Raw genomic sequence first — 26,797 nt, 5'->3', positions numbered from 1 at the left:
AAATTCATAGAGGGGGGTCCTTACTCCAGTAGCTAGCCATGGTGGGCTGCGTGTTAGGACCCATGTGAAGGAGAAGGCCGAGAAAGGCCCTCATTTCTTACGCATCTGTAGGTTTCCACGCCGCAAAACGAGAATTCCTACGCAGTGGACCCTTTGCAGCAATTTTAGCAGCTGCGTATCTGTTAGTCTCAGTCTTCCTGGGTACAGAACAGGTCAAAGAAATCAGTAGGCTCATGCGATGCCATTTGAACTTTCAAACCAGGTACTTCATTGAAAGGATATACTGGTGGGTCTTGATGCGTGTTTGTCCACTGATGAATGATTGGAGCAGCTGCTTGAGCTTGAGGCTGTAAAGAAATAACAATCTGCCATTGACATACCTGGTGTTGGGGTGTAGGCTGCTGCTGCTGCTGCTGGTTTGAACCTCCTCTACCACATTTTCTGCCACCATGCCTACGTACGCCACGCCCTTGACCACGCCCATGAACTGGTGGGCAGGGGTGGTACATCGTTTGGTCCAGCAGCACGTTCGTTGCTTGCCGCATTATCAGAAGGATCATCACTCATTATCAATTCGTCTGCATTATCCACAGATTCCTCTAGCATAAGCTGGTCAGCCACTTTCAGGACTCACAGTTTGCGCCATGTTTGCCAAGAAAAAAAGGCCTGACCACGCCCAAGTTGTTAGAAAATGTACCACATGGTGCAACGTGAGAGCAGACGACATATCATACAGAAAAGGCGGCAATTTTGAATGTACAATTGTTTATTTCAAGATCACACTGTCGACAGTTTTCCTCCAGTGCCAAGCTACGAGTCGTACTCTGGCAATGGCAGATAACTTCCTGTAAGGAGGTCAGACTACGACTCGTAGCATGGCCTCCTGTCAGAAAATTTTCCGCCATTCCTAGAGTACAACTCGTAGCTTGGCACTAGGGGAAACGGTCCTACAGTGGTGCCAACTACGAGTATATTCGATTTGTTATTTTTTGTACTATACATAGGTGTAGGAACCTCGTCACCATCCATTTGTAGTCTCTGTGGGCTAATGTATCGACTGCACTAAAAAACGACTGCACTAACTTTGGCGCCTGGGATCAGAATTCAAATTTCGCCCTGGCAGCCTGGCAATAAGAAAAGCTGTAACTTTAAAGAGGAGATCAACATTGCTAGTTGGTCCAGTTCCCTAAAGTAGCAGCCTCGACCAGGTTGGACTGAAATTTTCTGAAGGGTCTGTTAACTCTTTTGTGGCTGTTGCCTTTGATGACACATGGTACTTGGGGCAAGTCATTGAAATGGTCTCTTCAGATGATTCTAATATAAGCTATATGAAAAGAGTGCGCAAGACATACTGCGAGTGGCCATCTCCTCCTGATCTCAAAGACACTAAGTCTATCTGTGTTCTTGACAACAATCTTGCAATAGCACCAAGGGATTCGGGTCTCACGGTTTGGAATATGTGTTCCTCATCCACTGCCGATCTTGACCAAGAATTCAACCAGTATAAAGCAAAATACCTGATGTAGGCGAATATTTTATTGACAGCAAAATTACATGTATATCGAGGTGTTTACTGACATTGTTTTAGGATTAAATTGTCGAATTTTTAATAAAGGCAACTGTCTTCGTCTTACTTCCAAGATGGCCACCATCCATATTAAAAGATTAATTGCTATTTACAGATAACTTACAGATTTTGGCTGTTTGATGGTGAGATATTCTTTAATAGTAGAGTTTTCCCTTTCTTTTGATACCACACATGACATACTTTGAAGGAAATAGATACCCATAGATGTTGTCGGTGAAAATCCAAAATGGCAGCCACCCTTAGAAATTCCAGGCTCATTTATATAGAATAATTATGAAGAAATGACATTTTGAGTAGAAAAATGGCTAATTATTTTCCATAATTAGTGCCATTATTATGACAGAGGTTAATGCATTATCCCTTTGTATTTTCTCTCAATTTCTTTCTGATATTAAAAAGAGTCATAGAAGATCAATGGGTTGACCGATTTTGAAAAAAATTATATCGGAATGTTGGTTGGAGCCAACTCTTTCCAATAAATTACATGAAATGATACTATTGTTAAGTTCATTTTATTGCCTGAACTCCCTACCACTAGGCCTAAGATTTGTATTAGGTATGGGAGGTATTCATCCCTTTCGGGCCTCTTGAATATGGCGCCCAGAGCGGTATATAAAAATGGAGTATATATATTACCTATGTGTGTTCTATACCTGCATTAGTTACATGGAGAGACTATGGTGAGTCATATAAGTACATGCATTAGAATTGAAGGCTGGCTGATTTTTAGGCCAATATCATGTTCCATACGATAAAAGGCCAAGGCATTCCCTCAAAATGCAAAATTATCAAACTTATATTTCTCCATAATCGCTCGAGAATTAAAAACTTAAAGCCTGCCATGACTTACTCTGTATCAATCTTGACTCTCAGGAAAAGTTTTGTTGTCATCAGATCTAAACTGAAGGAGGTTTTAGCTAACAGACTATTACACCTCTAAGTCCATTATGTAGTGATGTTCTAATACATGTACATAATTCTTCCTCCTTATCATTATCATTAGCATTGTACAATATCACATCGCTTCCTTTCATTTCCCTCATTAACCTCAAAAGCTGAAGTCTCTATGCACTAATTTCAACTTCACCGTGCACATATTCTCAACGTCCAACACCTTCACCATCATACACACACCATTTTAACTCTTTGCCTGCCAAACTCGTTCCAAAACAAAATGGTTGGTTCTCTGTCTTAACACCAGAGGTCATCTCGGTACTGAACCGGGAAATGGTTTGATGTCTTAGGCTTCCATGCAGACAATCGTCTGCTCATTCTATGCATGCATTTCGTGACTTCATCAAGTGAAACTGGCGGGAAAAAACACATTTTTCCTGCTGATAGAAGCAAAACCTGCAAAGTACCCCTCTGCAATGGTGATTGTTTCAATGACTGCCATGGAAAAAAGCAGTATAACTGATATGTAGGTGAAAGATAAGCTGAGACAAAGAAAATAAAACAGGTTTCAAGGATATATGTCTTCTTTTTTTTTCTAAAAAATTAATGAAAATCTGGTAAAAATAATGAAATCGCGGCAAACTGGGGGATATTAATAACAAATTTCTGTGGCAGGGACAGAGTTAACACACCTATCATAAAATTATCCATCTCCACCTTCCTGCTTATGAAAAGCAGGGGGTGGGGAAAGGCGAGGACTGCTCTAGTTTTTAATTTGGACGCCTTTAAAGGAAATTGGCCTTACTTTCTTTACTTGCCAAAAAGTGCTGCTCAGCCCATCAAAGTTACAATTATTTATGGAAGACTTGCCGAAAAATTAACCTATACTAAATTTACTGTATTTGTATATTTTCAGAGATGCCTTAAAGAGGGATACTTAATGAAACAAACCACATCATTCCAGGTAAGAGGGAACACATTCTTATCATTATCATCATCATCATCATCCAAGGTCATCACAACCATTTGCCTGACATTATCATCATCACCATCATCATTGTCATAATCTTTAACATTGTCCCTTGTATTATAATAACCATGATAGCGGTTCATGTTACTTGTCATTATTGTTTTTAAGACCCATCATCGCTGCCATTGGTCATTATCTTCATTAACAATTAACCTCATCAACATTCATTCCTTCATATATAAAAACAAAACTTACAGAATATGTCTCTGACCTCAAAAAAAAATCGGTGAATATTTGCTGCAACACAGTTGGACTCTGGGAATAGTTTATTGTTAGCTACGCTGGCTTCCAGCAGAGCTTATGGTTTGTACTTGAGCTGGCCGAAAGTAGTTCCAGCAAAATAGTTGCATTTTCATCAGAATTTGCTGTAGCTGGGCAAGAAAATGTGCTAGGATACCAATATTTTGAACTCTTGTTTAGATAGGATTATAGCTATTCACAGCAGAAAGACTAAACGCCCTGTAATTGGCAGTAATTGGCAGATTTTAAGCTGGAAATTGTCGTCTGGTCAAAAGTGGCAAAACGGCCTTGATCCTACCTGTCTCTGTAATGTACTGAACGCGCTACACATAAGGCATTGCCCTAAGGCATTGCAGCCGAGGCTGATAAAGTGATGGCCATTTTGCGAATGTATATATAGTGTGTACATTCACTTCAAAACATAGTTCCAATCTAAATTTTTCATCAGGAGCCGTTAGAAAGTGGTATTTCCCTATATTTTGATTCTCAATATCAACATGTCGTTTTGTGGGGTTATTTTGTCTAATTCTTATTAATATTGCCGATAAAAGACACGTAGAGAAACCCAGATTCATGCGCTCAGTTCATCTACGTACGGTAGACGTTTTGACAGAAAACCAGGGTGAGTTTTCTCTGTATTTTCTCTTGATTTGCTAGGTACAATTGGCCAAGATAACTGTTATTTGAAAAGTCATAATATAGAATGACTCCCGTAGCTTGTTTAGATCGGAAGTGTTACCGTTTTTGGCTTTCTGTTTCGTTAAATTTGCTCAGTCATTGAGTCGAAGTCGAAGATCAAAACACACATGAACGCCATAGGCCTAGTACATTTTATACACAAAACGGTGTTGCAAAAATTCTTCCCAATCATCAGAATGAAACAATCGTAATACTTCACAATATTATATATTACACATAAATATAACAACTACAGGAGAATGTCTTTGAAATCCAGACAAAACTTTGTTATAAGAATAGCCTCTTTGTGTTTATAAACATCATCAACGTTATCAAAACAAACCCGTACGCTAGATGAACAGACATGGCGGACTGCTTCACAAGAAGTTGATGTTTTCTCATGTTTCTTGTCAAAACAATGATATCGTACACCTTTGATAGTGACACTGGTCAGAGTACACAAATAATAGCGATTGAGTAGTAAAACGGGTTTGTTTTCTGCTGGAATTGCGAGGTATTTTTAACGAACAATAAAACTGCCATTCTCAGTCTCTGTGCTGATACGGAAAACCGTGTGGAGCTGCATGAACTGGGCCTACATTATTTACCATACATTACAGTTACATACCCGATACCGTTACATGAACAAATGCAATACACTGCAACATATGTGCAGGGAAGTAAAGTATGCATTGCAAGCCATGTGTCCAAACTCTACCAAGGTGAACGTTAGTAAGTAAGGGTGTACTTTTTCAAATTCAAGTTTATTTTATCACACCCCCACCAGTTCACTAGTTTTTCACAAAAGTTTTGATCTTTTTTTGTACATTTATGTTTTACCTTACCACCAACATGAACAGCAAGCTATACAGGGTCGTATATCCACTCACAGTTTTCGCGTATCAGCACAGACTACTCATTGTTTTTGTGACATAATCGGGAATGTTAATAATAAATATCTTATTTTGATGGTGTTTTTTTACAAAGTGCTATTTTTTCTCATGTTTACCGGATGATTCAGTCTATAATCTTCGGGTCATTCCAGTGGTCTCCACTGGCAAAGTGGTGTTGCTGTGCAAGCTGTGGAACTGGTGAAACGAAAACCAATCAACCAGTCAGACATGAGATTGATAGGATCGGGGAAGAAGACGCTGTATCTTAGCTGATTTGTCATTCACGTTTTGGTCTTGCTTTACTGTATTATACCAGTTGATTGAATAAATAAGCCTTAAATTGAATAGGCATCTCTGGATCTTTATTTATTATAATATAGAAAAATAAAGCTTGCCTCAATCTTGAACATGCAACCTTTAACCCTTATACTAGTGTCATGCTCGACCTTAGGTCGAGTTAAAATTCCTTCCCCTTTACTGTTGCGCTCGACCCTGGGTCGAGAGAGAGGGTAATGCCCCAGAAAATAAATAATCCACGGCGCAATTGGAGTCCTTTATGTTTAGTTTATCTGCCAGTGTAAATATGGCACTGAGTCTGATCCTTTCATACCAGGAAACCAAATTTTTTCTACATGAAAATTTCCCGCAACTTGCAACTGAAAGTCAAGCAGCTTTTCAGAAGAGGTCAGGCAAGGGGTATGGTGATGTAAGAGACATCATGTCACAGTCAAGTAAGAGACCGCATTGTGGCGTCTGAATGATATGGGACAAGAGGGTGAAGTCACAATCAAGTAAGTGACCACATTGTAGCCTGATCGATATAAGAGAAGAGCGTGATGTATGAGACGTTATCATGCCTCATGTCACAATCAAGTGAGACTTCGTTGTAGCCTGATTGATATAAGAGAAGCGGGTGATGAAAGAGACGGCATCATGCCTCATGTCACAATCAAGTAAGATACCGCATTGTACCCTGATTGATATGAGAGGAGAGAGGGTGATGTTAGAGATGGCATCATGCCTCATGTCACAATCTAGAGACTGCATTGTAGCCTTATGGGAGGGAATAGGGCAGTGTCACATAACTAATCTAAACTCGAGGTAATGAAGGAGAGATTTGCATTGAGCTACTTTTATGACCTTTTGCCCTACTTTAAGACTGTTAAGTGTTATAGCTTAAGTAGTCGTGTTTGGTATCGAACTAAAGATAATGAACAGTAGGTTTGTGTTTACCCATTTTCATTACCAGTTGACCTACTTGGGGACGGTTACAGCGAAAGGTGTCATCCGTGTTTGAGTAGGTATACCCTAATATACTTTTATGACTCACTAAACAACTTGAACACCGTTAGAGGAAGGCAGTCGCGTTAATGGTATCAAACTTAAGGTATTAAAAGAGCAGTTTTGCGCTGGCCTGCTTAAACACAGTTGGAGCAAAGGCACTGAAGTTATTGAAGAGCGGATCTGACAAAATAACCCCTCAACTACTTCATTCACTGCAGTTCAAATAAAACCTTCACAACTGTCATCCACCCTGGGGGCCAAATTCATTAGACGTGTGTAGCTTCTCCCTGATTAGTTATAGGGCCTATTCATATTCTGTGAAGATTTACATGAAGGACCTGAATCTGTCTATTCAGTAGTTAAACGCTGTTTTAAGCTGAACGCCCTTCATCAATTTGGCCCCATTTGTCTAAGCTTGATTCCATCTAATCTGTCCACATCTCCCTATCTACCATAAACCTACATTCTGGTACTCGCATATACTACTTGCTACATTTTCGTGCCACTCATCTCATTCCTTGCTATTAAATTCCGCCAGCGTAGCTATTCAGGCCGCCAGGCCTCTAGTATAACATATCCAGCAGCTGCTTCCGCAGTTTTCGTCCCCCACAATGCAGAGAAGGCAATCAAGTGCAGCCTGAGCACCTCCTTACATTAATCTTTGGAACCTAATCTAAGAGAGCGAATGGGCTGGCAAACTTATATATTATGTATTGTTATTTTTCCTTTTTCTGTGAACCCTTTCAAGTACTCTGTTGCAAAAAACAAGTTTGTTCAGATGGATATCGAATTGTATTTCATGTATTTTAGAAAACTTTCTGGGGCCCCAGGCGCTCGACCCACGACCCCAGAACCCCGACCCCCCAAAAAACAGTGGCATGTTCCTTAACCACAACGGCTATGAACTTTGCTATTAAATTCCGCCAGCGTAGCTATTCAGGCCGCCAGGCCTCTGGTATAACATATCCAGCAGCTGCTTCCGCAGTTTTGGTGCCCCACAATGCAGAGAAGGCAATCAAGTGCAGCGTGAGCACCTCCTTACATTAATCTTTGGAACTGAATCTAAGGGAGCGAATGGGCTAGCAAACTTATATATTATGTATTGTTATTTTTCCTTTTTCTGTCAACCCTTTCAAGTACTCTGTTGCAAAAAAACAAGTTTGTTCAAATGGATATCGAATTGTATTTCAAGTATTTTAGAAAACTTTCTGGGGCCCCAGGCACCCGACCCATGACCCCAAGAGCCCCGACCCCCCAAAAACAGTGGCACGTTCCTTAACCACAATGGCTATGAACTTGACACTCCCTATATCAGGTGACCTCTGACACTAAATTGCACTGGTCTGATTCTCGAATTGGTCTTTTGGGGGCCAAAAGTCAAAACCAAGAAAGTGTGATATCTCGCATATAAGTGACTCATTTTCCATAAAGATTTATGGAAGGTACTCGTAGTAAGAAACATGGTACATGACTCCTTACATGACTCCTTACATCAGATAATCTTTGATTCCGAGTTTCTCAGTCCGATATGAGTCTTGACTTGGCCACTAGGGGACCAAAACTAAAAAGGTAAAAAGTACAATATCTTGCTGATTGGCTCACCGTAGCGGAGTCTATACAATAACTCAGTGTCCGTCGTCTGACGTCGTTGTCTGTATTCTGTTTCAAAAACAGTGGCACGGTCCTTAACCGCTTGTTAACAATAAGCCCAGACTTATTTTTCTTTTTCGTGATATTCGGTTTTTGCCTTTTTGAAGCTAATGGTTGTAAGTACAGTGACGAAATTTTTATGGTGGGTGTATCTTATAAAGTTAAATGACATATCACCCAGTGTTTTTGATTTGACCTATAGCCTATCACAAAATTGAGGCTGAAAAAGACATTCCACGTGCTTTCCATGTTTTGTACATTGTACCCATGTATTTCAGCTGAGCACCAGGCCCTTGTGCCTCTTGTTGTGAAATGCATGGTCCTTGCACTGTGTATTGGATTACATAGCATCTCGGGTGGAATTCAAATTGGCCGTCTTTCTAAGATGGCCGCCAGTTACAAATATGGCCGCTGATAAGGACATTTGTAGGAATAATTTCAGTCCCTCTAAATATTATGCTTGATATAGGCTCCACACAAAATTGAGGCTGAAAAAGACCTACCAGGTGCTTTCCATGTTTTAGACACTGGTATAGTGTGCAGCTCGATATTTGTCTATCAAAATCCACTTTGATGTAACCACCATCAAAGTTACAAAGAGAGGCTCTCTGTTATGTCTATGTTACCTTTGTCTTACAGGTGGGAGATAGCTGACCTCAATTTTTTGCACAATTGCTTTATCGGTAAAATCAATTTGGACACTTCAAAATATATATCCTTTAAAGGAGGGGTGACCCACTTCTTATACGTGGTGCTAGATGTAGAACGGAGACATATTGCCGGTTGTTTTTTAATCGTGTGGAGGGCACGTGGAATGCCCTGCCTATGGGTGTGCGTTGTGCGGCGAGTCCTAACGCCTTTAAGCGATCCGTCAGGGACTTTTATGAAAGTCAGCTGATGGAGCGTTTTGACCAGGACAACGCGTGCTCATGGGTTGGGCGTTGCAGGTGTCCTTTTTGCCGCTATTAAAAGAATGCTTTTACATGTTTTATTAAAATCATTATACTCTTTTAGGGGTCCCGTGAATGGGTCTTAATTGACCCTTTGGCGCTCCCTTTTGGGCACCTAGTTTTACTGTTATTTCGACCATATGTTTTATTTGTATTTTCATCACTGTTGTTTTACTATATATTATAGTATATATTGTATATCATTTTATGTTGGTGCTCAATAAAGTTGTTGAAATTGAAATAGAAATTGAAATTTAATCGGCAAGATGATACAGTTACCCACCCAGTTTAATCTCCAATGGAAAGCATAATTTCAAGGAATCAGGCAATCTATGCAGTAATCAACAAGCTTAACTGCATTAATGCATAGATTGAGGAGAGGTACTTTCAAGGGTCTGGTTTTTAGCTCACCTCTTAGCAGAGGTGAGCTTATCCCATACCGTGGCGTCCGTCGTCCGTCGTCCGTCGTCGTCGTCGTCGTCGTCGTCGTCGTCGTCGTCGTCGTCGTCGTCGTCGTCGTCGTCGTCGTCGTCGTCGTCGTCGTCGTCGTCGTCGTCGTCGTCGTCGTCGTCGTCGTCGTCGTCGTCGTCGTCGTCGTCGTCGTCGTCGTCGTCGTCGTCGTCGTCGTCGTCGTCGTCGTCGTCGTCGTCGTCGATGTCGTCGTCGTCGTCGTCCGTCGTCCGTTAGCAGGGCACGTTTCGTAACTGTTAGAGCTATTGAGTTGAAACTTGGTACACATGTACCCTTATGTAATGACACCTTGGAGACCAAGTTTCGGTCCGATTCGTTTCATGGTTTGGCCACCAGGGGGCTAAACGTTAAAAGTGAAAATATGCAATATCTCCCTTAATAGTAGTCGGGAAATTTTGAAAAAAATATGGTAGGTACTTCTAGCAAAGGTGCATCATATATCCTCCGGGTTTTTGATTTGACCTCCTTTTCAAGGTCACAGAGGTCAAATGGTGTAAATTGGCCGTTAGGATGTAACGATGGCACGTTTCTAAACTGCAATGACTATTGATACCAAATTTTTTTACTTTTTTCACTTGTAAATACATTTTCTTTACTTTTTTGAATAATTTGGTGGGCGGCCATCTTGGTGTTTTTTTCTATTTTAAAGCCTTTGCTGTATCCAGAGTGACATGAATTTTATGGTTGGTGTACAATAAGTCTCCTTTACATGATATCACATGGGCTTTCTATTTGACCTACTTTTCAAGGTCAGCCTGGCTCAGGCACTTAGATTTGACTAATAAGTGGCATATTTGTCACCATTTAAAAGTCTTTTTACTTTGGTATGTTTGCCTGATATATTGACAAAACTGAGGTTGAAAGAGATCTATCGGGTACTTTCCATGTTCATATATTTCAGCTGAGCGCCAGGCCCTTGGGCCTCTTGTTAATTTGACCTTCTTGTCAAGGTCACAGAGGTCAAATGGCGTAAATTCGCCGTCAGGCCGTAACTATGGCACGTTTCTTAACTGCAATGACTATTGATCACAAATTAAGTACACATGTACCCCTTGGTCAGGTGATCTTAGGTACCGAAGTTTGGTGCGATCTGATTTGCCGTTTGGCCTCCAGGGAGGGGGCCAAATCCTAAATTCTTCAAAATGCCATTATTCCTAGTAATGACTTGCCCGATTGGCACCAATTTTATATCATAGGTACATCTAATTCTAACAACCATTCAATGTGTCACCCGGGTCTTCTTTGATTTGACCTACTTTTCAAGGTCACAGAGGTCGAATGTACTGTAAATTTGCCATTTTGGGGAAATTGTAAAAGCTGTAATAAATGTAATGTCACAGGAACATGGAAATGATCAGAAGTGTTTGCTCTGGAGTCTACTGGCTGCTAGATATGTCAAGGAAAATAATATAAAACTTCAAGAACATGTGAAACTTACTACTGAAATGCTGGAAAAGATTTATGCAAATGATGTTAAGGTCGATCCTGCTTTGCGACTGAAGGTCGATTCAAGCTCTCAGTATGGAATTTGAATAAAGAACTTTCCTTTATATATTCAGAAGGATATCCCTAAAATCGAGAATGATATCAATCTGAAGATTAATGTATTCAAGTTACAGAATGAAGCTGCTAAAAACATACGTGAGGCAAAATTAGAACCTCTCTACCTGTCTGGTAATGGTAAGAATTATGATGATAATGACGTCATTTATTTTCTTTATTTCAAGGGTCATTTCATGTACATAACTGATATCAATATGTTCTTCAGGAGAGGCACTAATACTGTGTATCTCTGCAGGAGATGCATGAATCACTTTTATCGTAAATCAACACTTGAGAATCATAAGAAGAAATGTAATGAACACGAATATTGTAAGATTAGTTTGTCAGAACCAAATAGTAAATTGTCTCAACTTACGTTTGAAAAACATTCAATAAAGAATAGAGTTCCTTTTGTTATCTATGCAGAGTCAATAAACATACCTGTAGTATCAGTAGTGAGTACTAGTAAAACACCTTTTAAACAGAATGCATCAGCAGTTGGAGTTTATTTTGATTATCAATATCTTTACAATAATCAGTATTTAAGTCATAGAGGTTCGGATGTTGTAGATGTCTTCTGTAATTGGCTTATCGAAATGGAAGAACAATTCTCTAATTTATTGAACAGGAACTTTCCTCTTATAATGACAGATGAAGACTGTAAGAGGTACCACAAATAAACACAATGTTATTACTGCAATGAGTTGCCAGGGTATGATAAGGTCAAGGACCATGATCACTACAGTGGTAGTTGTAGAGAAGTCTAGAGAAGTCTTTGATGTTGTTTGATGAATTAAAGAATGATGGCATCTGATTCTGCTTATGATGAAGCTAAAGCCATATGGGATAATTTTAACCTAAGCAATCATGGAGAGTTCATTGACCTTTATCTATAAACTGATGTTTTGCTTCTGGCAGATTTATTTGAGAAGTTCAGGGAAGTGAATTTAAAGTATTTTCAGATTGATCCATGTCACTGTTACTCAGCACCAGGTCTTACATGGCAAGCTGGTTTGAGATACACAGGAATAAACCTAGAACTTCTAACATATAGCAACATTTTACTTACATTTGAAAAGGCAATAATAGGTGGAATTTTAGGTGTGATGGGAAAAAGACATATTAAGGCCGATGATAACCTCAAACTCCTGTACATTGATGCTAATAACCTTTAACGGTTGGGCTATGATGGAACCTCAACCTTATGGTAGTTTTGATATGACAGATATTGATTCAACAGATGATGATAACCTATATTTAAGATGGATTATGTCCATACCTAAGGATAGTGATGTAGGTTTTTTCTTTGAGGTAGACTTGACTTATCCGCAAAGCATCAAATTCAACTCCAATAACTTTCCATTCTGCCCCTAGTCTCTCTCCATTGAAGATGATAAACTCAGCCCTTACCAGAAAGAGTTACTGGGTGATGATAAAATATCAAATGTAGAGAAACTGATACTGACACAAAAGGATGAGACCAACTACATAGTGCATTACAGGATGCTACAGTTTTACCTCAAGCACGGAATGGTACTTAAGAAGGTTCATTTAATTATAAGTTTGAAACAGTCTAAGTGGTTGGCGACATACATTGACTTTAATACTAAAAGGAGGATGGATTCTTAGACTGACTTTGAGAAAGATTATTTTAAACTGATGAATAATGCTTTCTACGGTAAGACCTGCGAGAACATAAGGAACAGGATGGAGATTGAGTTGGTAACAGAAGGTGAAAAAGCCAGGAGTGTAATGACTAATCCCAGGTTTTCATCAGTATGCATATTTGACGAACATGATGCTGCTATTAGTATGAGGAAAACATCAATGAAATTTAACAAACCAATCTACATAGGAGCTACAGTACTTGCATTGTCTAAATTATTAATGTATGAATTTTACTATGAGGTGCTTCAACCATATGTTGGTGAGAAGAACCTATAACTACTGTATCTTGATACAGATTCCTTTGTACTTAAGATAAATACTGATGACTTAACTGAAGACCTCAAAGGGTTAAAGGACCGCTTTGACTTCGGTAACTATCCCAAGGATCATGCTCTCTATGACACTAACAAGAAGAAGGTGCCAGGTTATTTAAAGATGAGCTAGGAGGAGAAGAGATGACTCAATTTATTGCGCTTAGAAGTAAGATGTATGCTTACAGAACCAAGACTATGACTTTGTCCAGAGAACTTGACAAAGTGTCAGGAGCAAAGCTCGTAGACTCAATCAAAGATATAGAATCGGATACTAAGAAATTAAAGGGTATTGGAAAGAATGTAGTAAAGAGAGATATTGCAGTGAATGATTATGTTGACTGTCTAGAGAATAGTAAGCATTTTCAATTGGAGCCCCTCAGCTGTGGAACAAACTTTCTTCAACTGTTAGGAACTGCAGCTCTCTGTTATCTTTCAAGGGACAACTTAAACATTTGCTTTTTAAAGAGGCCTATCAAGCGCTTTGAGCGGGCAGTTAATGGTTGGATACTGCGCTATATAAGACTCGTATTATTATTATTATTATTTAATCATAAGATGAGACACTTGATATCAGATAGTCTTAGTCCTTTTGATGACAAAAGGTTCATACTAGAGGATGGAATAACTACGTTACCATTCGGGATGTAGCTTAGAGTATTTTAACTACCTTAAATACAGGTAAGTACAATGGACTTCATAATAAGTGAATGGGAATGTTATGAAGCATCATTTGAGTACTACTTACCAAAAGAAATAAACATAAAATCTGTTACTTTAAAGTCGATGATATATTACAACTCTTGGTGGACATTGGATTTTCTACCAAACAATGCGAAAGTATTCAATAAACATTTTAGTTGAAGTGAGTTTTGCTTTTCACTACAAAGAACAATTTATGTTAATGAAATTAAACATGTTAAAATAAACTGTGATAATAACAAGTACATAATAATTGAACTTACAGAGAATAAAGAATTTTCATTTAAAGAAAGTTTACCTTTCAAAGATGATTTTTTTTTTACTAATTGGTTGGGAATTATACAATCAAAATTTCAGAGAAAAGAAACTACTATTCCATCATACCTTTTCTTTTTTACTCTCAATATCTTTTATTAAGATCGAATCTGGTTGATAAAAGTATGGTATTATTAAACAATAAACCTTCTGACATCTTTTGCATTGTATCAGTGGAAGATGGCGAACAGATAAAGAAACAGAGATATGAACTTAACTGTACTTAAGAAGTTAAAATGTACTAATCATATCACATTTGAAATAACTACTGATGATGGTAAAATTGTTAATTTCATAGGAATGCCTATTGTTCTTGAATTCTTAATTGAGTTAAACCCTTGAATTAGTGTAAGTGATAATGAGGTCATAACTGATGATAAGATCATAACTGATGAGGTAATCATTCCATTAAGATGTGAAACGCTTCATGGATATTCTTCATTCACCTAATCTTTCCCAGCTTGTTTCATGTGCAACACACAAGTGCAATCACACCCTTGATCTTGTGATTGTGAGAGATAAGGACAAGTTAGTGAAGGGTGCTTCAGTGTTGAACTCGCAGCTGTCGGACCATTCCACGATTGAGATAGCCCTGAGCCTCTCATAGCCGAAAGTCGGAGTGGTTAAAACCTTTCGTAAATACCGTTCGATTTCGCCGGAGCAATTAGGACCAGATATACGTCGCAAACTACCCCAGTCAATGCAGCCGCTACTAACCTAAATAAATAGCAACCAAGGCAGTCCTAAATCGAGTGGCACCGATGCAGACAAAACGTTTTACGCCAAGAGCAAAGAATCCCTGGTTTAATGATGACATTGCCGCGGCCAGGAAACTGCATCGAAAACTCGAGAGGAAATGGCATTCATCGAACCTTGACATCGACAGGCAAATCTTTATCAGCCAGCGGGATGAAGTGGTGAACCTTGTTTATGACGCTAAAAATGGTTACTACGAGGAAAGACTCAGCTCAGAGAATCTCAAGGAAACATTCAATGTGTTAACTCTCTGAAGGACAGGGCAGTCGCCCCCGAAAAATGCCGTTTTTTTCACCCCTTTTAAGCATTTCAAACTTCCTGCGGCGTTCTGAAGTCAGCAGACGACCGGATCTTTTGGTGTACGAAAATTCCGCTAGGTGTCGCATTCTATCGTCTGCTAGAAAAGTATACGCTTATTGAACATTTTCCATTTCGCATTTTATGTTTGTTTTTTTATTTTTCTTTCTGTCATTTTTCGTTCATATTTGATTTATTAGGGGAGATCGTTTTGGAAGGACGTCATTTCCCCTTATTTTGTTGCCAGATTCACCATCCTTGATGAGTATTGCCTCCAGAATCCAGTCATGATGTGAAATTCGGTGTATCTGCCCAAAGAAAGTGTTCAGAAGTCAGAAAACTGAAAGGTTCTTGCAATTTTCATGGTATTCTTCAGTTTCTGTGCGTTTCCATGGCAAAGGGGTGAAACTATGACAAGTATTCTTGGACTAGTTGAAAGGCAGTTCACTGCCCTAAATCTTGTTTCACACAAGAAGTGTTCTTGGTGTCAAAGTTAGTTCATATCATCACACTTAATGTATGTGGTTTTGGTATGTCTGCATCAGTATTTACCCTGTGCTATAGTATAGTGACCTAATGGGTCGGCCTACTGTCCCAAAGGATAGCCATATCAACCTTGTTCCAAGAGATATGTTTCTCAAATTCACCATTCTTGATCAAAATTACCTACTAAATTCATTTTTAGCTCACCTCTTAGCAGAGGTGAGCTTATCCCATACCGTGGCGTCCGTCGTCCGTCGTCGTCGTCGTCGTCGTCGTCCGTCGTCGTCCGTCGTCCGTTAGCAGGGCACGTTTCGTAACTGTTAGAGCTATTGAGTTGAAACTTGGTACACATGTACCCTTATGTAATGACACCTTGGAGACCAAGTTTCGGTCCGATTCGTTTCATGGTTTGGCCACCAGGCGGCCTTAATAGTAGTCGGGAAATTTTGAAAAAAATATGGTAGGTACTTCTAGCAAAGGTGCATCATATATCCTCCGGGTTTTTGATTTGACCTCCTTTTCAAGGTCACATAGGTCAAATGTTGTAAATTGGCCGTTAGGATGTAACGATGGCACGTTTCTAAACTGCAATGACTATTGATACCAAATTTGGTACACATTTACCCCTTAGTCAGGTGATCTCAGGGACCGAAGTTTGGTCCAATATGATTCACCACTTGACCACCAGGGGGCAATATCCAAAAAACCTTAAAAATGTGATTATTCCTTAACTTCTTGCCCGATTGCCACCAATTTGATATCATGGGTACATCTAACCACCATACAGTATATGTCACACAGGTTTTTAATTTGACCTTCTTGTCAAGGTCACAGAGGTCAAATGGCGTAAATTTGCCGTCAGGCCGTAACTATGGCACGTTTTTTAACTGCAATGACTATTGATCACAAATTAAGTACACATGTACCCCTTGGTCAGGTTATCTCAGGTACCGAAGTTTGGTGCGATCTGATTTGCCGTTTGGCCTCCAGGGAGGGGCCAAATCCTAAATTCTTCAAAATGCCTTTATTCCTAGTAATGACTTGCCCGATTGGCACCAATTTTATATCATAGGTACATCTAATTCTAACAACCATTCAATGTGTCACCCGGGTCGTCTTTGATTTGACCTACTTTTCAAGGTCACAGAGGTCGAATGTACTGTAAATTGGCCATTTTGGGGAAATTGTAATTGCTTGGACCTACATCAAACCTAACACTACATGACACAATACCATGCTCTTTATCCATCTTTCCTCCACATGAGGTGAGCACAATGGCCCTGGCCATTTCATTGATGATATTTTTGGTGTGTCTGAGCAGGGAAACTGTGTAAAGACTATTATGTTGGGAATACATAACATTTTTGTGGAAATTTAAGACTTTCTGGAGAATTTCAACCGTTACCATGGCAAAAACATCAATATTATGACGCTTACTTAGGTCCAACCTGAAAGGCAGTTCACTACCCCTAAAATAATTCCATTACACCTATACTCTATCTCTCCTATTAAGCCCACAATCATGTCAATCATATTCGTTGGGGTATTTTGACTAAAATCTATCCTAAAAAAACTTGTCCCTCAGAGAGTTAAAGGAACTGGCAAATGACGACAACAGTCAGTTGCCTTCAGGCGACCCCGTTATTGTCGCAAACAGTTTTTCAGCTTTTTTCAGTGATAAAATCAGAAAAATCCGGGCGAGCTCTACGATGTGTCATCAATGACTCCCGTTGACCAGGCCTTTGAAGGTACACCACTTGTCACTTTCAATCCAGTAACAGACGATGAAATCAGAAAAACTGTATCGAACATGCCAACTATGTCATGTGAGCTCGACGCGATGCCCACATGGCTTCTGAAAAAGACACTTCCTGAACTTCTTCCTGTTATTACCCAAGTTTTTAACGAATCATTGTTAAGCGGTGTTTTTCCAGATGACCTCAAGTGTGCTCGAGTACGCCCATTACTGAAGAAGCCATCACTCGATCCGCAAATACTATCTAATTATCATCCGGTCTCAAACATTCCATTTCTATCAAAAGTCATTTAGAAAGTAGTCTCAAGATGTCTCTCGGAACACCTCGATTCCAACCAGTTGTTTGATCCCATGCAGTCAGCTTATCGCCCTCGTCACAGCATTGAGACGACCCTGTTGATAGTACACAACAACATCTCACGTGCACTGGATACAGTGAAGAATTCATTGATACATGACGGGGAACGATATGAAATCGCCATCCCATGGAAAGATAAGAAGACACGACTACCAGATAACAGAGAGACAGCGCTTGATCGTCTTCGGTCGACGGAGAAAAGACTGGAAAAGAAACCGGAGGTCAAACAGACATACAGCGATACGATTGATCAGTACCTGGGAAAAGGGTACATACGTAACGTAATGAAGACAGAATCAAAGTCGGGATGTCAATGGTATTTGCCACACTTCCCTGTAGTTCGGATGAATAGAGCGACAATGAAAGTTAGGATCGTATTCGACGCATCAGCTAAGACAAACGGAACATCATTGAATGACATTATTTGCCAAGGACCAAAGCTACAGAGCAACCTGGTGGATGTTATGTCATTAGTTTGCGACATCTCGCAGATGTATTTACAGATCGGATTAGCGCCGGAGAATAGGCCTTACCATCGTTTTCTTTGGAGAGGAGACGACAAAGAAGAGCCCAACGAATACGAATTTAATCGACTTGTCTTTGGTGTTAACGCGTCACCATTTTTGGCTCAGTTTGTCAGTCAAGAACACGCACGCAAGTACAAGTCGCAGTACCCACTGGCATCAGAGACGGTTCTGAAATCTACGTACATGGATGACTCTATGGACTCAGTACAAGATGACAAAAGCGGCATTGAACTCTACAAACAACTGAACAAGTTGTGGGGTATCGCCGGAATGGACGCACTGAAGTACCTGTCAAATTCACCCAAGGTCTTAGCGGAGATACCTATAGAAGACAGAGCATCGCAGATCAGTCTTGATGGAGGAGAGTTACCATCTGTTAAAACTCTGGGAGTGATGTGGAAAGCAGAGAAAGACATCTTCACGTTCGAGCCAAAACCAGTGGAGGATGACTTCAAGTTGACGAAACGCAATTTTCTCCGCAAAATTGCTGCAGTATTCGATCCACTAGGTTTATCGCACCATACGTTATGCAAGGACGCATCGTACTACAGAAGGTCTGGGTTGCAGGATACAACTGGGATGACGCCATTCTTGGAGAAGCTGCTGACGATGCCAACAACTGGTTTGAGGGGCTACTACAAGTAGAGAACGTCAAAGTACCCAGATGCCTGAGACTCGAATCAGCTAAGAAAATGATCAACGCTTAGCTGCATACGTTTGTGGACGCATCCCAAGACGCATACGGGTGTTGTATTTTCCTGAGGACAGAATATGAAGACCGAACAGTGGCAGTACGACTGGTAGCATCCAAGGGAAAAGTAGCCCCACTGATAGCACTCAGCATCCCTAGACTCGAGTTGATGGCAGCCATAGAGGGACTACGGCTAACGGTCACCGTATCATCAACACTAGAGATATCCATCAAAGAAGTTCATTCTGGTCTGACAGCATGAACGTCCTGTGGTGGATCAGAGGAAGGAGCCGCAAGTTCAAGCCATTCGTCGCAAATCGAGTCGGAGAAATACAGGGTATAACATCGCCAGAACAATGGAGACACGTACCGACAGATGTCAACCCTGCCGATCTAGTCTCTCGAGGAATGGGAATAAAAGATCTACTAGCATCCAAGATATGGTGGTCGGGACCTGCCTTTCTACAACAAGGAACAAGTGAATGGCCTGAGAATAAGGTGGACGACCGCAACATAGCGATAGTAGAACTAGAAGTGAAGAAGACAGAGAGAACGCACGTGACCACAAATGAAGACACATCTGAGCAGCCCATCGAGGAAAATAACGTTTTGAGACTGGAACCGTCACATTTCTCTAGCTGGATGCAGTTATGCAGGAGACAAGCCTGGGTTCGGAGATTCATCGACAACTGCAGAAAATCGAATGAAGATCGTCAGATCGGAGAATTGAGCCCAGAGGAAATAGAAAGGTCAGGAGACGTGATCATCTCCAAGGCACAACAAGATACGTTTGCTGAAGAATGCAAAGCATTACGTCGAGGAGGTAAAATTCACAAGACAAGCAAGCTATCGGACCTGAACCCAAGGATCGATGAAAATGGTGTCCTTCGAAGTGACGGACGACTGACCCAAGCGGAATTCCTACCGTTTGAGACGAAATACCCAGTGATACTACCTAGAGGACATCACGTCACAAGATTGATAGTGAGATACTATCATAAGAAGGGACGACACGTACAAGGAGTAAACCACACGCTAGCTGAATTATTTAGTCGCTATTGGATAATTTGCGGGCGGGAGGAAATCAGAGAATGCGAGAGACAATGTCCGATGTGTAAAAGACGGAAGAGCAAACCAGGTACACAAATCATGGCACCTCTTCCAAGAAGTAGACTACAATATCAATTACGAGCCTTCATAATGTCTTCCACAGATTTCGGAGGTCCGTATTATACAACGCAAGGACGCGGAAAAGCGCAGATGCGCCGGTACTTATGTCTATTCACATGTCAAACAACCCGAGCTGTTCACCTGGAGATGGCATACAGCCTGGATACGGATTCATTCCTCAATGCATTCAATCGCATGATCAACAGACGTGGCATCGTAAAGGAGATGACATCAGACAATGCAGGAAACTTTGTAAAGGGGAACCGTGAGTTGCGTGAAATCGTTGAGCAGTTCGATCAAGAAAGAATCAAGAAAGAAACCTCTACGCTTGGAGTGAGATGGCATTTCAACCCCCCATTAGGACCACACCACGGAGGAGTACACGAGCGCCTAATCAAATCTGCCAAAAGGGCAATTCAAGCAGTTCTTGGGAAGGCCGACATAACAGACGAAGAACTGATGACAGCTTTCACTGGTGTCGAGGCTCTATTGAACTCAAGACCTCTGACGTACCAGTCAGCAGATCCGACAGACAACATTCCGTTGACGCCAAATCACTTCCTCCATGGACAGTTAGGAGGGCAATTCGCACCAGAGGCGGTAGACGTCGTGCAGTACAATCCAACGAAACGGTGGAGAGTAGTACAACAATTGATCAAGCAAGTTTGGGAACGGTGGATGAAAGAATTCATCCCAGAATTAAATCGGCGGAAGAAATGGAGAAAGGAAGAACCAGATATGGACGTAGGAGACGTTGTACTGGTCGTGGATAGTAGCACAACGCGCGGAAACTGGAAAATGGGACGAATCACCGAAGTCTTCAAGGGAAAAGATGGCCATACACGAGTGGCAAGAGTGCAGAACGGAAACTTGAGCCAGATACGCCCAATTACGAAACTGTGTAAAGGTTTAGTGACAGCGTAAATCAAATTCAGAACATTTTTGGACTTTTCAAACCGGACAATGTGAACCGTATAGAAACGACAACATGAAAAAAAAATTGAACTATTATCGTGTAAATACGTTTTGTTTCAAGAATTTTGAACACTAAAATGATGAAGAACTATGTCTTATCATGGGAAGGGGTTATGTTCCGAAGGAATTATGATGTCATGGCCATCCGCGCGTCATCGACTTTTGCGTCATACTTCAGCGTCAATAGAAAGGACGTTACGGAACGTAAGGACAGAACGACTTCAGTAACCATTCGGATCGGACGACAAGTCTTTGAACTCCTCTACCCACAGCTGTTTCAGCTAGAATAGAAACGCAAGTTTAATCAGACGGCACCATACGCCGCTTTTTAGGGAGGTGCTGGCATGAAGGTGTTAATTGCTACCCCAATAAACAACCCAGTTCCTCACCCCAACCGCTTAAGGATTACATAAAAGGCCTGAATCCACCAATGTATGCCCCTTAATTGTGTTAGTAGTAATTAAGATTGCATGCGTTTATTAGAACCAACTTGACCTGAACCAAGCTTTGTGTATTATATTCCGGCTGCCATCTTGGATAGGCTTGGGCCTGCACTGTGTAGTGTATAAAAGATGACTTTGATGGAGTTTTTCTGTAAAAATATTGATGATTGTTTGCACCTCTATTATGTTTCAGCCCAGATACCAATTCTTCTGTAAAAAGCATTTTAATATTCTGCATATAACATAGCTTTGTATGGCTGTGATTAGATTAGGTTTGCACTCAGGCAAAGACAAATAAAAGGCATTTTAAAAGGGCCTACTTCGTTATTCGTTGTGAAGAATGGTTGTCATTTGAAAATGCCATGCCCATTACTTATGTTGTGGTATGAAAGATTGGTGCCCTGTTGTACACAAATGAGACAAATACTAGTTGCAAAGAACAGGTCTTAACCTATAGTATATATAGGCAGGACAAATGTGTCCTATTGTAGACCTACCAAGATGAGACAGTTAGTTGCAAAAATCGACAGTTCACAACCTATGATATCATAGGCAGGACAACGGGTGTCTCATCCAGCTTGGGGTCTTGTAATTCCGGGAGTGAAGTTGAGACAACAGTCACCAAGGACATGTCACAACCTTTATTATCATAGGCAAGGGATGTAGTTGTCTCATCCAGCTTGAGGCCTTGTTATTCCGAGAGATGAGACAACAGTCACAGAGGACATTATATGTTACAACCTTTATTATCATAGGCAAGGGATGTAGTTGTCTCATCCCGCTTGAGGCCTTGTTATTAAGAGAGATGAGACAACAGTCACAGAGGACATTATGTCACAACCTATCTTTTATATCCAGGGGATGTAGGTGTCTCATCCAGCTTGGGGTCTTGTTATTCCGAGAGATGAGACAACAGTCACAGAGGACAACATATCAAGGCAGTACCAGTACACAAAAATTAAAAGTCATGATTTCAATGTACACAATATTATTATTATTAATTATTCACAATATACATTTAATTTACATTCAATAGACTCATACATTCAAAAAATAATAATACAAAGTTCACATCTTCATATTCCTTGCTATAGAAGTTTCAACTTTAACTTTCTTTTAATAAAAGTGACAGACAAATGAAGGTGCGCACTGTTCCTGTATAGTCCTCAATTTGGAAATGATGTTCATCAACTTGACTAAGAACGGTTCCAAGATAAATGTTTGAGTCCAATCTGAACAAACACGTGTCACCGACATTGAATATACGTTTTCCTGATTTGTCAGTGGATTTCTTGGACTTCTTGCGTTTACGACCGAAATATCGCTTATGACTACTGCACCAACTTTCGAATCCAACCGAGCTTTTTTCTGAGGAGGGAAGTCACCATCATCATTCCTAGTCAGGTCCACTTTGAAGACGAGTATACCTGGAATTGTAAAGGCGAGTGTAAACATAATGGCAGTGGCTAAATGGGGGAGGGGGGGGGGGGTAACTGGGGGTGGCTCCAACAGACACAGCTTCTATTCTAATTCAATTCTGACACTGACCAGTGTTGAATCTAGAGAAAGAAAGGAAGTATCCTACAGATGTCCACTTTTATTTCAATGTAGATTCAAATAATATTTAATTGCAATCAAAATAGCCTCGGAACTTACCATCAATCCAAAATCAGAGTAGTAATCACGCCTGTCTATAATGTCGGTTGCATTTCTGGTGACACATCTTGGAGGCTGAACCTGAAATAAAGAGTAATTTATTAGAATAGAATACATGCATACAAAGCCTACGGGAATACAGTATAATGATTTCAATCATCTGTTTGTGAATACATAGATGAAGGGAAACATCGCTTAACTTACCACTTATCTTGTTCACTGCCGGATCAATGATGTCGACGTACTGGGCCTATATACATGTAGCCTCTCGAATCAACTAAAGCATCACATCAGCCGGATTAAGTCGGGAAGTTATCTGCAGTACACACCATGCAACCAGCTGAAATTAAAGAAAAAAGCATTTTAGTAACTGAAGGAATGTTTTCCAGTCAAAAAAAGGCACTGTTTTGGCATCACCCTGTACAAAAATACCACAACAAACTGGAATGTGGGTCAATGGGCGGGTTCATTTTGCTAACAGGTGGATAATATACCAAGAACTTTTCTATATTTGGCGAATTCTTAAGACTATATTTATCAATTACATCTGTAAAGATATTTTCAACATAAACTATGGTATATGCTAACTCATGGCTTGTTCATAAGCACGATCATGACTTATTATTGTACTATTACCCATGCTGTACCCCTTTCACCAAAATAGACCCGACCATCAAACTTCAAAACTCAACTATTTTTAGACATTTGTTTTTCAAATGCATTTTCTGCATGAATATACAGCAAACTAACATAAAATAGATATATATTTTAAAAGTAAAGATTTAAATGAATACTGGAAGTAACTCGTTTTGCTTAATAACGATCAAGGGAATTCGATGTTGTCCGATGAACTTGGCACCCCATCTCAATCTCCGTCTGCAAGTCGGCCATTTTGAATTTGAGCAGATCAAAGTTTGAGAAATTTCAGAATAAACACACGATTCTGTACGAAACTGAAATGAGTTATGCAAAACAGCCGGGGTATTTATGATATATGATATTATGCCTACCTGGCTATCTAGTCTTGAAGAATTCCGAAATCTGTAACTTGTCGAAAAATCGATAAAAAACATGGAAATCGCCACTGTTTCGTTAATTTTGGTCCAAATTTCATGAAATATTCAAGCCGGGTGAATGGTCATGTGACACAACTTATGAGCCAATAAAAACCGTCGTATCTAATTCGAGCACGTGTACAGAAGCACGCTGATGTTTGAACGATGCCAATGCATTAACCCTTTGGCTGAATGGGTATTGCGATAATGTGTGAGATGTGTATTGGCGACAATGTTTACATAGCGATTAACAGGCTTTTCGCATGGACCAATCGTTGGGCAGCAGGCTAGTAGGCAGAATGGTTTATTTCGATGTCATGTTTAGGCTTAGCTGAAACAGCTGTGTACCACAGCACTGCGAACCTAGGCTGTAAACTGGAATACGCGTAGTTCCATAGTTCACCGCACCTGCAGTCAGCGCTACGGCCGTTCGGCGTTACTAAGGGCAACACGAAGATTCAACACGAAGTCGGGCCGAAGTTCAGGACGTTACGTCATCAGATCAAGAAGAGAAACAATGTTTAGACAGGCATAGCGTCACGACGTCACGTTCTTGTCCTACATGTCCTATGCTACGCAATGTATTTTTATCGAATGTACTGTGAACTGAGTTGTAGCAAAATACATGGGTGAGAAAAACAATAGTATACATGAGAAGAATCAAACAACACATAGATGAAAATAAATTATGTATTTATTAACAAAATAAATATTACAATAAAATACATTGGAACCCATTCTATATCATCATGGCAAAGATGTGGAACCAGGGCCTGTTGAATAAGTCTCTTCTGAGTTCTTTTAAAAAGTTCAAATCAAATTTTACTAGCACCATCTCAACTAAGAATATTCAAGAAAGCGCTAGATTCACCCTTTTCTGTCAGGAGACAGAAACTTTGCTGCAAACACAGCTGCAGAAATTTGACCCTGCCCATTATGGCCAGGCTGATGGGCGTCGCCATGAGGTCATTCAGGTAAGCCTGCCAGTACCAGCAATTCATTCCAGTTGTTGTCCCAGTGCTATGTGGACCACCAGAGTCTTGCTTGGTGATAACCAGGTTGATGCGGTGTCACAACACAGCACGTCACAATCACCAGCAGGCTATTCATGGTTGTGACGTCCTCGCCAGTGACACTTCAACCCCTGTGGAGGACACTGCATGGAGAGCAGCAAGATGATACAACAATGGAGACATCACAATCACCTGTGCACTCACCTACACAGGTGATTGTGACAAAGGAAGACCACTGATATGACATGATGTCCCTGGTTGTGACGGGCTGTTAATGGATGTGATATCATATTCTGAGTTCCCCATAGGCAATTGCGCCCCGCAGAGGACCAGGGAATGTTTCAACCATGGAGACAGCACATCACAATCATCTGCATGGTTGTTTCATATGTTGCCCTAGGTTGTGACAGACCTTCCTTAGTTGTGACACCATCGCGTATTCTTCAGATGGCCCCTTTGACTAGGTGTCACCTGCTTGATGGTCGAATGGGACGCCCCTTAGGTGGCATATTGGACAAGGGGTCCTAGGATCATACTATCATAGGCCTATCTCTGTCATATTAGCGAAGGCTGATATACAAATGAAACTCTTGCGTTGATGATGGATCGAAGTCCCATGGACATTATTGTCTCTAAACCTTTGCACATGTCTCTCAGGAGTAGCACATCATTGATCTATTTCAAATTTACTTTCAGGTTTATCCATTGGTGAAAGACGAGCTCAAGTACCTCCGCAAGGCAATACACAGAAAGGTGTCCTTACGTGGGAGGAGGAGGGTGCACACTGCCAGAGACACCCCTAGATCAGTTTTTGATGCCTTGGACAGGCTCATTTTCTCCAACAGCCACAGGACCACCAAAAAAGAAACCAGGGCCACAGTTACCATCACTATTACCAGCCAGGAGAAGGTCATGTCCATTTTCAATGCTTGGGCCTGTGAGGAGAAGGATGCCCCCGAAAGACTGTCTCTGCTCAGGAAAGAATTCAAGGACGGCTGCAAGGCAGAGGTGGAAATCGATGAGGACCATCCGTTCATCATTGTCTACAAAAAGAACTTCGATAGACTATTCTGCACTTGCACGTGGGTGGTTACCAACAAACATGGAATCCCACAATAAAAATATCTGAAATAAGAAAACAAACCTTGTTACCTTATTCATTGATATCCAGTATATCGGTAGTAGGACAGATATTCTCATTCAAAACGTAACGTGAATTCTATCAGGCAGTACAATCAGGCAGTACATTCTTATCAGGCAGTACAATCTTTAACTCCACCCCTGCCATGGAGGAAGCCAGGGGATGTGTCACAGTCAAGGTATGTGACATGGTGTCTGCATGGTTGAGACATAATGTTGTCCATGGTTGTTACATGCTGTCCATCGCTCGGACAGGCGACA

General features: G+C 40.6%; 1 protein-coding gene and 1 long non-coding RNA gene across 2 annotated transcripts in view; one reads left to right on the top strand and one right to left on the bottom strand.

Moving 5' to 3' along the window:
- Positions 1-26,797, top strand: part of LOC135494968 (diacylglycerol kinase delta-like) — a 782,762-nt gene that overhangs the window by 132,489 nt on the left and 623,476 nt on the right. The window contains exon 3 of the mRNA XM_064783336.1: positions 3,399-3,446. Within this exon, the coding sequence (XP_064639406.1) occupies positions 3,399-3,446 (48 nt within the window). The remainder of the gene's footprint in view (positions 1-3,398; positions 3,447-26,797) is intronic.
- LOC135494277 (uncharacterized) lies at positions 23,029-23,626 on the bottom strand. The gene is made up of 3 exons (XR_010448373.1): positions 23,533-23,626; positions 23,329-23,409; positions 23,029-23,099 (listed from the first exon to the last, which is right to left on the bottom strand). It is a non-coding gene; the product is annotated as an uncharacterized LOC135494277 (long non-coding RNA).

Source organism: Lineus longissimus, chromosome 10 (assembly GCF_910592395.1).
Source record: "Lineus longissimus chromosome 10, tnLinLong1.2, whole genome shotgun sequence".
In the NCBI taxonomy this organism is placed as follows: domain Eukaryota; kingdom Metazoa; phylum Nemertea; class Pilidiophora; order Heteronemertea; family Lineidae; genus Lineus; species Lineus longissimus.
Note: the sequence above shows the minus strand (reverse complement) of the source record. Positions and strands in the feature narration are given on the sequence as shown.